The 16,083-nt window shown below is 50.2% G+C and overlaps 1 protein-coding gene across 1 annotated transcript in view; it reads right to left on the bottom strand.

Moving 5' to 3' along the window:
- Window positions 1-16,083, bottom strand: part of PTPN18 (protein tyrosine phosphatase non-receptor type 18) — a 46,136-nt gene that overhangs the window by 16,921 nt on the left and 13,132 nt on the right. The window contains exons 5-12 of the mRNA XM_063433149.1: window positions 14,332-14,370; window positions 14,002-14,070; window positions 13,658-13,720; window positions 10,036-10,178; window positions 8,473-8,539; window positions 5,586-5,663; window positions 5,398-5,484; window positions 47-132 (exon numbers count right to left, since the gene is read on the bottom strand). Coding sequence (XP_063289219.1) covers window positions 47-132; window positions 5,398-5,484; window positions 5,586-5,663; window positions 8,473-8,539; window positions 10,036-10,178; window positions 13,658-13,720; window positions 14,002-14,070; window positions 14,332-14,370 — 632 coding nt within the window. The remainder of the gene's footprint in view (window positions 1-46; window positions 133-5,397; window positions 5,485-5,585; window positions 5,664-8,472; window positions 8,540-10,035; window positions 10,179-13,657; window positions 13,721-14,001; window positions 14,071-14,331; window positions 14,371-16,083) is intronic.

Raw genomic sequence — 16,083 nt, 5'->3', positions numbered from 1 at the left:
ATGACGCCGAATGCCCAGCTCTGTGACAGCATGCAGCGTGTCCTACCTTGATCTGAGCACCTGCTGTGGATTGGTCACTGTGCGTGGCTGGCTCACTGAGCTGCAGGCATCGTCATAGAACGGAGCTCGATTCTGTGGGAAGAGAAATGGTGAGAGGGAGGCGTCTCACAAAATCATCGAGCAACGTCAGGAAATCTCTCTTCCTCTTTTACACTTCAAATTAACCCTATGGGCCCAACGTGCTCTCTATCAGTATACTGTCACATTAACCCTGCGTGGGACACCCTGCTCTCTATCAGTATACTGTCACATTAACCCTGCGTGGGACACCCTGCTCTCTATCAGTATACTGTCACATTAACCCTGCGTGGGACACCCTGCTCTCTATCAGTATACTGTCACATTAACCCTGCGTGGGACACCCTGCTCTCTATCAGTATACTGTCACATTAACTCTGCGTGGGACACCCTGCTCTCTATCAGTATACTGTCACATTAACCCTGCGTGGGACACCCTGCTCTCTATCAGTATACTGTCACATTAACCCTGCGTGGGACACCCTGCTCTCTATCAGTATACTGTCACATTAACCCTGCGTGGGACACCCTGCTCTCTATCAGTATACTGTCACATTAACCCTGCGTGGGACACCTCGCTCTCTATTAGTATACTGTCACATTAACCCTGCGTGGGCCCAACGTGCTCTCTATCAGTATACTGTCACATTAACCCTGCGTGGGACACCCTGCTCTCTATCAGTATACTGTCACATTAACCCTGCGTGGGACACCCTGCTCTCTATCAGTATACTGTCACATTAACCCTGCGTGGGACACCTCGCTCTCTATTAGTATACTGTCACATTAACCCTGCGTGGGCCCAACGTGCTCTCTATCAGTATACTGTCACATTAACTCTGCGTGGGACACCCTGCTCTCTATCAGTATACTGTCACATTAACCCTGCGTGGGACACCCTGCTCTCTATCAGTATACTGTCACATTAACCCTGCGTGGGACACCCTGCTCTCTATCAGTATACTGTCACATTAACCCTGCGTGGGACACCCTGCTCTCTATCAGTATACTGTCACATTAACCCTGCGTGGGACACCCTGCTCTCTATCAGTATACTGTCACATTAACCCTGCGTGGGACACCCTGCTCTCTATCAGTATACTGTCACATTAACCCTGCGTGGGACACCCTGCTCTCTATCAGTATACTGTCACATTAACCCTGCGTGGGACACCCTGCTCTCTATCAGTATACTGTCACATTAACCCTGCGTGGGACACCCTGCGATCTATCAGTATACTGTCACATTAACCCTGCGTGGGACACCCTGCGATCTATCAGTATACTGTCACATTAACCCTGCGTGGGACACCCTGCTCTCTATCAGTATACTGTCACATTAACTCTGCGTGGGACACCCTGCTCTCTATCAGTATACTGTCACATTAACCCTGCGTGGGACACCCTGCTCTCTATCAGTATACTGTCACATTAACTCTGCGTGGGACACCCTGCTCTCTATCAGTATACTGTCACATTAACCCTGCGTGGGACACCCTGCTCTCTATCAGTATACTGTCACATTAACCCTGCGTGGGACACCCTGCTCTCTATCAGTATACTGTCACATTAACCCTGCGTGGGACACCCTGCTCTCTATCAGTATACTGTCACATTAACTCTGCGTGGGACACCCTGCTCTCTATCAGTATACTGTCACATTAACCCTGCGTGGGACACCCTGCTCTCTATCAGTATACTGTCACATTAACCCTGCGTGGGACACCCTGCTCTCTATCAGTATACTGTCACATTAACCCTGCGTGGGACACCCTGCTCTCTATCAGTATACTGTCACATTAACTCTGCGTGGGACACCCTGCTCTCTATCAGTATACTGTCACATTAACTCTGCGTGGGACACCCTGCTCTCTATCAGTATACTGTCACATTAACTCTGCGTGGGACACCCTGCTCTCTATCAGTATACTGTCACATTAACCCTGCGTGGGACACCCTGCTCTCTATCAGTATACTGTCACATTAACTCTGCGTGGGACACCCTGCTCTCTATCAGTATACTGTCACATTAACCCTGCGTGGGACACCCTGCTCTCTATCAGTATACTGTCACATTAACCCTGCGTGGGACACCCTGCGATCTATCAGTATACTGTCACATTAACCCTGCGTGGGACACCCTGCTCTCTATCAGTATACTGTCACATTAACTCTGCGTGGGACACCCTGCTCTCTATCAGTATACTGTCACATTAACCCTGCGTGGGACACCCTGCTCTCTATCAGTATACTGTCACATTAACTCTGCGTGGGACACCCTGCTCTCTTTCAGTATACTGTCACATTAACTCTGCGTGGGACACCCTGCTCTCTATCAGTATACTGTCACATTAACTCTGCGTGGGACACCCTGCTCTCTATCAGTATACTGTCACATTAACCCTGCGTGGGACACCCTGCTCTCTATCAGTATACTGTCACATTAACTCTGCGTGGGACACCCTGCTCTCTATCAGTATACTGTCAAATTAACCCTATGGGCCCAACGTGCTCTCTATCAGTATACTGTCACATTAACCCTGCGTGGGACACCCTGCTCTCTATCAGTATACTGTCACATTAACTCTGCGTGGGACACCCTGCTCTCTATCAGTATACGGTCACATTAACCCTGCGTGGGACACCCTGCTCTCTATCAGTATACTGTCACATTAACTCTGCGTGGGACACCCTGCTCTCTATCAGTATACTGTCACATTAACCCTGCGTGGGACACCCTGCTCTCTATCAGTATACTGTCACATTAACCCTGCGTGGGACACCCTGCTCTCTATCAGTATACTGTCACATTAACCCTGCGTGGGACACCCTGCTCTCTATCAGTATACTGTCACATTAACTCTGCGTGGGACACCCTGCTCTCTATCAGTATACTGTCACATTAACCCTGTGTGGGCCCAACGTGCTCTCTATCAGTATACTGTCACATTAACCCTGCGTGGGACACCCTGCTCTCTATCAGTATACTGTCACATTAACCCTGCGTGGGACACCCTGCTCTCTATCAGTATACTGTCACATAAACCCTGCGTGGGACACCCTGCTCTCTATCAGTATACTGTCACATTAACCCTGTGTGGGCCCAACGTGCTTTCTATCAGCATACTGTCACATTAACCCTGCGTGGGACACCCTGCTCTCTATCAGCATACTGTCACATTCACCCTGTGTGGGACACCCTGCTCTCTATCACTATACTGTCACATTAACCCTGCGTGGGACACCCTGCTCTCTATCAGCATACTGTCACATTAACCCTGTGTGGGACACCCTGCTCTCTATCACTATACTGTCACATTAACCCTGCGTGGGACACCCTGCTCTCTATCAGCATACTGTCACATTAACCCTGCGTGGGACACCCTGCTCTCTATCAGTATACTGTCACATTAACCCTGTGTGGGACACCCTGCTCTCTATCAGTATACTGTCACATTAACCCTGCGTGGGACACCCTGCTCTCTATCAGTATACTGTCACATTAACCCTGCGTGGGCCCAACGTGCTTTCTATCAGCATACTGTCACATTAACCCTGTGTGGGACACCTCGCTCTATCAGTATACGATCACATTAACCCTGCGTGGGACACCCTGCTCTCTATCAGTATACTGTCACATTAACCCTGTGTGGGTCACCTCGCTCTCTATTAGTATACTGTCACATTAACCCTGTGTGGGACACCCCACTCTCTATCACTATACTGTCACATTAACCCTGCGTGGGACACCCTGCTCTCTATCAGTATACTGTCACATTAACCCTGCGTGGGACACCCTGCTCTCTATCAGTATACTGTCACATTAACCCTGTGTGGGACACCCTGCTCTCTATCAGTATACTGTCACATTAACCCTACGTGGGCCCAACGTGCTCTCTATCAGCATACTGTCACGTTAACCCTGTGTGGGCCCAACGTGCTCTCTATCAGTATACTGTCACATTAACCCTGCGTGGGACACCCTGCTCTCTATCAGTCTACTGTCACATTAACCCTGCGTGGGCCCAACGTGCTCTCTTTCAGCATATTGTCACATTAACCCTGCGTGGGCCCAACGTGCTCTCTATCAGTATACTGTCACATTAACCCTGTGTGGGACACCCTGCTCTCTATCAGTATAGTGTCACATTAACCCTGCGTGGGACACCCCACTCTCTATCAGTATAGTGTCACATTAACCCTGCGTGGGACACCCTGCTCTCTATCAGTATACTGTCACATTAACCCTGTGTGGGACACCCTGCTCTCTATCAGTATAGTGTCACATTAACCCTGCGTGGGACACCCCACTCTCTATCAGTATAGTGTCACATTAACCCTGCGTGGGACACCATGCTCTCCATCAGTATACTGTCACATTAACCCTGTGTGGGACACCCTGCTCTCTATCAGTATAGTGTCACATTAACCCTGTGTGGGACACCCCACTCTCTATCAGTATAGTGTCACATTAACCCTGCGTGGGACACCATGCTCTCCATCAGTATACTGTCACATTAACCCTGTGTGGGACACCCTGCTCTCTATCACTATACTGTCACATTAACCCTGCGTGGGACACCCTGCTCTCTATCAGTATACTGTCACATTAACCCTGCGTGGGACACCCTGCTCTCTATCAGTATAGTGTCACATTAACCCTGTGTGGGACACCCCACTCTCTATCAGTATAGTGTCACATTAACCCTGCGTGGGACACCATGCTCTCCATCAGTATACTGTCACATTAACCCTGCGTGGGACACCCTGCTCTCTATCAGTATACTGTCACATTAACCCTGTGTGGGACACCCTGCTCTCTATCAGTATAGTGTCACATTAACACTGCGTGGGTCCAACGTGCTCTCTATCAGTATACTGTCACATTAACCCTGCGTGGGACACCCTGCTCTCTATCAGTATACTGTCACATTAACCCTGTGTGGGACACCCTGCTCTCTATCAGTATAGTGTCACATTAACCCTGCGTGGGCCCAACGTGCTCTCTATCAGTATACTGTCACATTAACCCTGCGTGGGACACCCTGCTCTCTATCAGTATAGTGTCACATTAACCCTGCGTGGGACACCCCGCTCTCTATCAGTATACTGTCACATTAACCCTGTGTGGGACATCCCGCTCTCTATCAGTATACTGTCACATTAACCCTGTGTGGGACACCCCGCTCTCTATCAGTATACTGTCACATTAACCCTGCGTGGGACACCCTGGAATATAAGAAAATTAAATGAACCCTTTTCTTTATTATTGTCACTTTTATCGGAGCCCATTGTGACATTTCTGTTCACGGAGCTCACCGAGGTCAGATTCTCATAATTCGGATTCACCTTCAGCTGCTTTTCAAACATTTCAGTGATGGCGTGATACAGAAAGTCATACTGTTCCTGTGAGAGAATTATAGTGAGAGACTTGAACCACGTACACTGGTCATAACGGAGGGGTACACACACACACACACGGGGTGCAGTGACAGAAATTGAATTACCTTAGTCTGCACGGCTGATGGCCTCTGACGTCTTATTTCCATCACAACAGAATAAATACTGAAATCACTTGGAACCCTCTGAAAAACACACAGGGTAAGCCAATACAGAGCAACAGCCCTGCCGGGGAGCCAATACAGAGCAACGGCCCCGCCGGGGAGCCAATACAGCTTATACAGAGCAACGGCCCCGGGGAGCCAATACAGAGCAACGCAACGCCGGAGAGCCAATACAGAGCAACAGCCCTGCCGGGGAGCCAATACAGAGCAACGGCCCCGCCGGGGAGCCAATACAGAGCAACAGCCCTGCCGGGGAGCCAATACAGAGCAACGGCCCTGCCGGGGAGCCAATACAGCTTATACAGAGCAACGGCCCCGCCGGGGAGCCAATACAGAGCAACGGCCCCGCCGGGGAGCCAATACAGAGCAACGGCCCCGCCGGGGAGCCAATACAGCTTATACAGAGCAATGCCCCCGGGGAGCCAATACAGAGCAACGCAACGCCGGGGAGCCAATACAGAGCAACGGCCCCGCCGGGGAGCCAATACAGAGCAACGGCCCCGCCGGGGAGCCAATACAGAGCAACGGCCCCGCCGGGGAGCCAATACAGAGCAACGGCCCCGCCGGGGAGCCAATACAGAGCAACGGCCCCGCCGGGGAGCCAATACAGAGCAACGGCCCCGCCGGGGAGCCAATACAGCTTATACAGAGCAATGCCCCCGGGGAGCCAATACAGAGCAACGCAACGCCGGGGAGCCAATACAGAGCAACGGCCCCGTCGGGGAGCCAATACAGAGCAATGGCCCCGCCGGGGAGCCAATACAGCTTATACAGAGCAATGCCCCCGGGGAGCCAATACAGAGCAACGCAATGCCGGGGAGCCAATACAGCTTATACAGAGCAATGCAATGCCGGGGAGCCAATACAGAGCAACGACCCCGCCGGGGAGCCAATACAGAGCAACGGCCCCGCCGGGGAGCCAATACAGAGCAACAGCCCCCCCGGGGAGCCAATACAGCTTATACAGAGCAACGCAACGCCGGGGAGCCAATACAGCTTATACAGAGCAATGCCCCCGGAGAGCCAATACAGAGCAACGACCCCGCCAGAGAGCCAATACAGCTTATACAGAGCAATGCCCCCGGGGAGCCAATACAGAGCAACGACCCCGCCAGAGAGCCAATACAGCTTATACAGAGCAACGCAACGCCAAAGAGCCAATACAGAGCAATGCAATGCTGGAGAGCCAATACAGCTTATACAAAGCAACGGCCCCGGGGAGCCTGAGTTTATACAGAGCAATGCCCCCGGGGAGCCAGAGTTTATACAGAGCAATAAGTTTGGCGGTGCAAAGATGCAGGATAGCATTGGCCATAGGGCAATTTGGCAATATTGGCGAGGAGCTTTCCCCGTCCTGACAGTTTCTGCCTCTGCACACTGAACAGTCCACAGTTCCACTGGAAGATATAGGAGTCTATGACTCCTGCACAGGAGGTATATGCCCTCTAAAACGGTTTTACAATAGGTTTCCTTCAATGCTGTGCGACTGTGAAACTTGCTCTTCTGGGAAGATTTCAAGATTGTTTCCTCGTTACTGTGACGGGACCGCTGCCTGTTCGTGAATTGCTAGGAGATATTCTCTGTGTTTTCCCCTGTATGGTATTGTATTCCTGTGTTTTACCTGCTCCCCGTTAGGCTCCGTTCACCTCCCGAATGGGGACCACCAAGCAACCTCATTTAGAAGGTTGTCTTAGAACGTTCACACCTTGTAACGAGGTGTCGAAACCACAAACCGCAAGGAAAGCCTGGGTGGCGGCCCCTTTGTTAGACGAACGCCATCTAGGGGTAGTATTTGTGGATTGGTTCCCGAACGAGGACCTCCTCATTGCACCTTGGCAACATAAGTGTGAAACCGCAAGGGAAGTCATTAATAAGTGGTCAGCTGCCGTTCGCATACACGCATACACGAGAGGAGGCACCCAGGGACCCTGTGGCAGTTACCGTTCTGGGTGTACCTGAAGTTGGTGGGGACACTCTTGGGGACAATGGCAGTTTGGCATTCTGTGGCAGGGAGTCAGAGGTGGGCAGCTTTCCCGCGCTGGGACTCCCAGGTACAGAGGCTCATGAGATGAAGACCCACCGGATGTGGGAAACCCTGAGGATGGGTGGCGGGAACAGGGTACAAAGTTACTGGAGACCCCTGGGAGGGGGAGGACCCTGGGAGGGGACATTGTCGTTATATGTGATCCACCCCTTGCACGGGGAAAGTATAAAGCTGAGTGTGGCCAATAAAGTTGTTGTTGTACCCCTGGAACGGTGTGTCGTCCGGTAACTGAGTGGGAAATGGGTCTCTCCATACTATAACTGACGTGACTGAACAAGGACAACCAGGCGAGTGGTCAGTAGGCCTGCTACAGTTACGTCTTATTCAATCACTATTTAAAGTGCTGCTCCGGGCCTTTCTTGTTCCCGAGTACTTCGTGCTATTTTGTACGTGTTCATTGAGTGTTATTTTGACCCGGCTTGCCTTGACTTCCCTTCTGCTCTCCTGCCCTTGTGTACTTAACCCGGCCTGTTTACGTTCCTCTGTGCTCCTTTCCTGGCCTGTAGCCTTCTCTTATTCTAATCCTACTATTTCCGAATTCCTGCTTTACGCTAGCCCGGACACTATGGTCTGGTAATACACCTCTTCCTATCCCTCTGTTAGATCACTGCCTCTCACCTGAAAATCCTGTGCCCAACCATGGCAAACAGAGCAAGTCCCTCGGGTTCAGACCAAATACAGAGGAGTACTAGTTAGTATGGATCAGAACGCAAAGATGAGCAGGAGAGCCTCCCTCCAGTAATGCAGCAACGCCAAATTCTTTACCAGAACTTAATCTTCACCTACCTGTTGTTGCAGAAGACTCTGGATATATTCAACTGTACAGATCACCCCGGTGCGTCCACACCCTGCACTGCAAGAAGGGGAGCAAGCACATGTTACTGGCATGCATCCAATTTAAATGAACACTATAGTCACCTAAATTACTTTAGCTAAATAAAGCAGTTTTAGTGTATAGATCATTCCCCTGCAATTTCACTGCTCAATTCACTGTCATTTAGGAGTTAAATCACTTTGTTTCTGTTTATGCAGCCCTAGCCACACCTCCCCTGGCTATGACAGAGCCTGCATGAAAAAAAAACTGGTTTCACTTTCAAACAGATGTAATTTACCTTAAATAGTTGTATCTCAATCTCTAAATTGAACTTTAATCGCATACAGGAGGCTCTTGCAGGGTCTAGCAAGCTATTAACATAGCAGGGGATAAGTAAATCTTAATTAAACAGAACTTGCAATAAAGAAAGCCTAAATAGGGCCCTCTTTACAGGAAGTGTTTATGGAAGGCTGTGCAAGTCACATGCAGGGAGGTGTGACTAGGGTTCATAAACAAAGGGATTTAACTCCTAAATGGCAGAGGATTGAGCAGTGAGGCTGCAGGGGCATGTTCTATACACCAACACCGCTTCATTAAGCTAAAGTTGTTCAGCTGACTATAGTGTCCCTTTAAAGCCATTCTACTCCGTGCCATACAGAATAATTACATCATACTCTGTGCCATACACAATAATTACATCATACTCCGTGCCATACAGAATAATTACATCCTGCTCCGTGCCATACAGAATAATTACATCATACTCTGTGCCATACACAATAATTACATCCTGCTCCGTGCCATACAGAATAATTACATCATACTCCGTGCCATACAGAATAATTACATCATACTCCGTGCCATACAGAATAATTACATCATACTCCGTGCCATACAGAATAATTACATCATACTCCGTGCCATACAGAATAATTACATCATACTCCGTGCCATACAGAATAATTACATCATACTCCGTGCCATATAGAATAATTACATCATACTCTGTGCCATATAGAATAATTACATCATACTCCGTGCCATACAGAATAATTACATCATACTCTGTGCCATACAGAATGATTACATCATACTCTGTGCCATACAGAATAATTACATCATACTCTGTGCCATACACAATAATTACATCATACTCTGTGCCATACAGAATAATTACATCATACTCCGTGCCATACACAATAATTACATCATACTCTGTGCCATACACAATAATTACATCATACTCTGTGCCATACACAATAATTACATCATACTCTGTGCCATACACAATAATTACATCATACTCCGTGCCATACACAACAATTACATCATACTCTGTGCCATACAGAATAATTACATCATACTCCGTGCCATATAGAATAATTACATCATACTCTGTGCCATACAGAATAATTACATCATACTCCGTGCCTTGAAACAAATGGAAGTTTGAAATGAAAAATATTCTTATTATCCAGCTATTACTACAAAATAGAATAGAGATTCTTGCACTCACCCACCTCACAATCACTTACCTGCAGTGCACACACATTGGCACGCATGTCTCTCCCTGATACTGGCGTACCAGTTGGATCATCTCTAGGAAACAGGTGTAGGAGTCTGGAATTCCACGATCAGGCCATGCCACGTACTGAAACTGCTGGAGCTCCCGCAGCTCCTACATTTGATAGAAGATAATTCTGAGTTTCATTAACAACATAACTTCCCGCCTCTTTAGATCATTCTGCCAGGAAGCTCTGTACCTGACCTCCTACAAGGAGAGGGAGCTCTGTACCTGGCCTCCTACAAGGAGAGGGAGCTCTGTACCTGGCCTCCTACAAGGAGAGGGAGCTCTGTCCCTGGCCTCCTACAAGGAGAGGGAGCTCTGTCCCTGGCCTCCTACAAGGAGAGGGAGCTCTGTCCCTGACCTCCTACAAGGAGAGGGAGCTCTGTCCCTGGCCTCCTACAAGGAGAGGGAGCTCTGTCCCTGGCCTCCTACAAGGAGAGGGAGCTCTGTCCCTGGCCTCCTACAAGGAGAGGGAGCTCTGTCCCTGGCCTCCTACAAGGAGAGGGAGCTCTGTCCCTGGCCTCCTACAAGGAGAGGGAGCTCTGTCCCTGGCCTCCTACAAGGAGAGGGAGCTCTGTCCCTGGCCTCCTACAAGGAGAGGGAGCTCTGTCCCTGGCCTCCTACAAGGAGAGGGAGCTCTGTCCCTGGCCTCCTACAAGGAGAGGGAGCTCTGTCCCTGGCCTCCTACAAGGAGAGGGAGCTCTGTCCCTGGCCTCCTACAAGGAGAGGGAGCTCTGTCCCTGGCCTCCTACAAGGAGAGGGAGCTCTGTCCCTGGCCTCCTACAAGGAGAGGGAGCTCTGTCCCTGGCCTCCTACAAGGAGAGGGAGCTCTGTCCCTGGCCTCCTACAAGGAGAGGGAGCTCTGTCCCTGGCCTCCTACAAGGAGAGGGAGCTCTGTCCCTGGCCTCCTACAAGGAGAGGGAGCTCTGTCCCTGGCCTCCTACAAGGAGAGGGAGCTCTGTCCCTGGCCTCCTACAAGGAGAGGGAGCTCTGTCCCTGGCCTCCTACAAGGAGAGGGAGCTCTGTCCCTGGCCTCCTACAAGGAGAGGGAGCTCTGTACCTGGCCTCCTACAAGGAGGTTCGTGGGATTTTATATTTGGTCTGGGAACTGAACAGGCGCACGAACCAGAGACCACCCGGGAGCTTGGTAAACCTAGTTGACAGTTTGTAACACTTTCCACCACAGTGTGAGGACTTGAGGACTGACTTAAAGGTAGGCAGACAATGTAATAGAGCAGCAGGAAATGCTAGCAGAATGCTTGGTTGTATAGGGAGAGGTATTAGCAGTAGAAAGAGGGAAGTGCTCATGCCATTGTACAGAACACTGGTGAGACCTCACTTGGAGTACTGTACGCAGTACTGGAGACCGTATCTCCAGAAGGATATTGATACTTTAGAGAGAGTTCAGAGAAGGGCTACTAAACTGGTTCATGGATTGCAGGATAAAACTTACCAGGAATGGTTAAAGGATCTTAACATGTATAGCTTGGAGGAAAGACGAGACAGGGGGGATATGATAGAAACATTTAAATACATAAAGGGAATCAACACAGTAAAGGAGGAGACTATATTTAAAAGAAGAAAAACTACCACAACAAGAGGACATAGTCTTAAATTAGAGGGACAAAGGTTTAAAAATAATATCAGGAAGTATTACTTTACTGAGAGGGTAGTGGATGCATGGAATAGCCTTCCAGCTGAAGTGGTAGAGGTTAACACAGTGAGGGGGTTTAAGCATGCGTGGGATAGGCATAAGGCTATCCTAACTATAAGATAAGGCCAGGGACTAATGAAAGTATTTAGAAAACTGGGCAGACTAGATGGGCCGAATGGTTCTTATCTGCCGTCACATTCTATGTTCCAAGTGTTCGTCTGGGTGGGCGCTGTTTGCATGAACGACCACGAGGTGGCGGTCATCTTGTTCCCACGAACGCAGGCAGCAGTGTTTGGTCATCGAGTTCAGTGGTGTAAGTAACCTTACCACTGGTTTTTGGAGGAGCCTGTTTGCCAGCCTCCTGCCCTGTGACTATGGCCCCTGTGATAAAACCTGGTTAAAACCACTGTTTGTGTCTTTTGGACTTCTGACATTACTTACTCAGTGACACTTTGAACTCACGAAGCAGCATTCGAACAACCGCACGAACCAGAGACCACCCTGGAGCTTGTTAACACTTGGAACGTTTCTCACCGCAGTGTTCTAATTGTTCGTCTGGGTGACCGCAATTCCTATGAACAACCACAAGGTGGCGGCCATCTTGTTCGCATGAACGCAGGCAGCGGTGTTTGGGCATGACTCTCATGGAACTAAAAATTGGATACAGAAACTCCCGAACACCACTGGACTTCCATCATTGCCTGCGTTCGGTTCTATACAACTTAGAAGGGCAATGTTCGGTGGGATCATTAGTCTAGATGAGGAGAACACACTCCGGGGTAAGACTATTCGTTTTCAAACTACCGAACTAAAAACGACCGCAAGCCCTGATACTCTGGAAATGTTTTGGGCATGGGACCATGCGTGCGGTCGGTCAAAATGTGACTTCCATAGAATTCCTGAACTGATCTGGGTGATTTTTGGCTGTTGGTCACCCAGATCAGGGCTATCAGGGGATGTAATAATTGTGGGGATTTTGTGTTTTATAAAAAATATGTGTTTTTTCTGCCTGGAGATAATTGAGTTATTCCAGAACCCCTGCTCTGATCTGGGTAATTTTTGGATATGTTGGTCACCCAGAACAGGGCTATCAGAGATGTCACTTTTGTGGGGTTTTCTGTGTCTGGAGATAATTGAGTTAATACAGTGCTTGACTCAATTATCTCCCAGGCACAGAGGAGGGATTATCCTGTTTTGTGTGGGCGTGTCCTGGACCTGAGAGCCAATGTAAATACAGTATGTACTTTGTCATGGTCTATTCTCAGGTCCAGTGGGGAATGCCCATGGAATAGGTTAAAGTAAACGCCTTTCATGGGAACCTGCATAGAAGGCCAGTTGTGGCTACCAAAAAAACAGTTCACCCTCAACACAGAGCCTCATCTCATGCTTGTAGGAAACCACTATACCAGCTATAATCCCTGCTCCTGGGATTGTTCTTTGGATTTCTATAATCACTAGCTCTTGTAAGAGCTACACTGCAATACTCTCTTGGAGGAGAGGTCTTCTCACTGGGAGCTGGATCCAATCACTAGCTCTTGTAAGAGCTACACTGCAATACTCTCTTGGAGGAGAGGTCTTCTCACTGGGAGCTGGATCCAATCACTAGCTCTTGTAAGAGCTACACTGCAATACTCTCTTGGAGGAGAGGTCTTCTCACTGGGAGCTGGATCCAGGGTGAGAAGGGACGGCGAGACCCCAGCCAAGCTGCGGCGGCTAAGGGGCTACGGTGCTTATGGTACTCAGCGACATCTAGGAAGCAGTGATTGGCAGAGGCACACAGTCGGGGTGCAAGGCGGTCCGTCACTGCCAAGTTCAATGCCGTAAGACGTTATAGTGGTAAATAGGGGAACCAGCTGCGGTTACAGGGGAGCTCTGTATCCGGCCTCCTACAAGGATGGGGGAGCTCAGTCCCTCTACCATTTAAACTTATACTCACATCCTGGAATGTGACATGGAGATTTCGGCACACAACCTCTGCATTCACTTGAATCGTCTCTGCCTGTTAAAAGAGCAGAGAATCTGATTATGGAGCTGGGAGAGTCTCGGGTCAGAGATTTTACATGGTCAAGATTTAATAACAACAAGTGAATAGTTATTAAATCCTGCCAAAGTCACATGGTCATTCGAGACATTTGAAATCAATGCGCCATTGAATCTGTATTCATTTTTTTACAGCTCGTGGAGAAGGAAGACACAGAATCCACCCCAGCTGTCTGAGTGACTGTTAGCGCCTCACTGTTCTATTCACCAAGAGCTATGTAGCAGACAAGAGACACTTACCGTGCAGATGGAGAATGGCCCAAACTGTGCAGGCCCCTCGTCCAGAGACCAGTAACGCTCACACTTTTTCTATGGAAGAGTAATTAGAACACAGTAGAAGATGATTAATTTTTCACTAAATCCCAGAACAAAGACCAAACCTTGTTTCTAAGGACAAAGCCCTAAGCAGGAGCCACGATCCTACCCACAAACCCTGGCTCTAACTCTAATGCAAACCAAGTTTTAAACAAGGATCTCAATTATAATCGCACACCCCAGCTTCAACCATGAAGTACCCAAAATCTCTAACCATCAACAAAGCACAATATGTATGATACAATATTTACTCACCTTCCCATGCTCCACCTCTCGGCAGGCCATCACTATTACCTGGAAAAGACAGGCAGAGTAAGCAGGTAACACTCAGGCCGTCCTCCCATCCCTCACACCACGCAGGTAACACTCAGCCCATCCTTCCATCCCTCACACCACGCAGGTAACACTCAGGCTGTCCTTCCATCCCTCACACCACGCAGGTAACACTCAGCCCATCCTTCCATCCCTCACACCACGCAGGTAACACTCAGCCCATCCTTCCATCCCTCACACCACGCAGGTAACACTCAGCCCATCCTTCCATCCCTCACACCACGCAGGTAACACTCAGGCCGTCCTTCCATCCCTCACACCACGCAGGTAACACTCAGGCCGTCCTTCCATCCCTCACACCACGCAGGTAACACTCAGGCCGTCCTCCCATCCCTCACACCACGCAGGTAACACTCAGGCCGTCCTCCCATCCCTCACACCACGCAGGTAACACTCAGCCCATCCTTCCATCCCTCACACCACGCAGGTAACACTCAGGCCGTCCTCCCATCCCTCACACCACGCAGGTAACACTCAGCCCATCCTTCCATCCCTCACACCACGCAGGTAACACTCAGGCCGTCCTTCCATCCCTCACACCACGCAGGTAACACTCAGGCCGTCCTCCCATCCCTCACACCACGCAGGTAACACTCAGGCCGTCCTTCCATCCCTCACACCACGCAGGTAACACTCAGCCCGTCCTTCCATCCCTCACACCACGCAGGTAACACTCAGGCCGTCCTTCCATCCCTCACACCACGCAGGTAACACTCAGGCCGTCCTTCCATCCCTCACACCACGCAGGTAACACTCAGGCCGTCCTTCCATCCCTCACACCACGCAGGTAACACTCAGGCCGTCCTTCCATCCCTCACACCACGCAGGTAACACTCAGGCCGTCCTTCCATCCCTCACACCACGCAGGTAACACTCAGGCCGTCCTCCCATCCCTCACACCACGCAGGTAACACTCAGCCCGTCCTTCCATCCCTCACACCACGCAGGTAACACTCAGGCCGTCCTTCCATCCCTCACACCACGCAGGTAACACTCAGGCCGTCCTTCCATCCCTCACACCACGCAGGTAACACTCAGGCCGTCCTCCCATCCCTCACACCACGCAGGTAACACTCAGGCCGTCCTTCCATCCCTCACACCACGCATGTAACACTCAGGCCGCCCTTCCATCCCTCACACCACGCAGGTAACACTCAGGCCGTCCTTCCATCCCTCACACCACGCAGGTAACACTCAGGCCGTCCTCCCATCCCTCACACCACGCAGGTAACACTCAGCCCGTCCTCCCATCCCTCACACCACGCAGGTAACACTCAGCCCGTCCTTCCATCCCTCACACCACGCAGGTAACACTCAGGCCGTCCTCCCATCCCTCACACCACGCAGGTAACACTCAGGCCGTCCTTCCATCCCTCACACCACGCAGGTAACACTCAGGCCGTCCTTCCATCCCTCACACCACGCAGTTAACACTCAGGCCGTCCTTCCATCCCTCACACCACGCAGGTAACACTCAGGCCGTCCTTCCATCCCTCACACCACGCAGGTAACACTCAGCCCGTCCTTCCATCCCTCACACCACGCAGGTAACACTCAGCCCGTCCTTCCATCCCTCACACCACGCAGGTAACACTCAGCCCGTCCTTCCATCCCTCACACCACGCAGGTAACACTCAGCCCGTCCTTCCATCCCTCACACCACGCAGGTAACAC

Source organism: Pelobates fuscus, chromosome 9, assembly GCF_036172605.1.
Source record: "Pelobates fuscus isolate aPelFus1 chromosome 9, aPelFus1.pri, whole genome shotgun sequence".
In the NCBI taxonomy this organism is placed as follows: Eukaryota; Metazoa; Chordata; class Amphibia; order Anura; family Pelobatidae; genus Pelobates; species Pelobates fuscus.
This window is presented reverse-complemented; position numbering and strand designations above follow the sequence as displayed.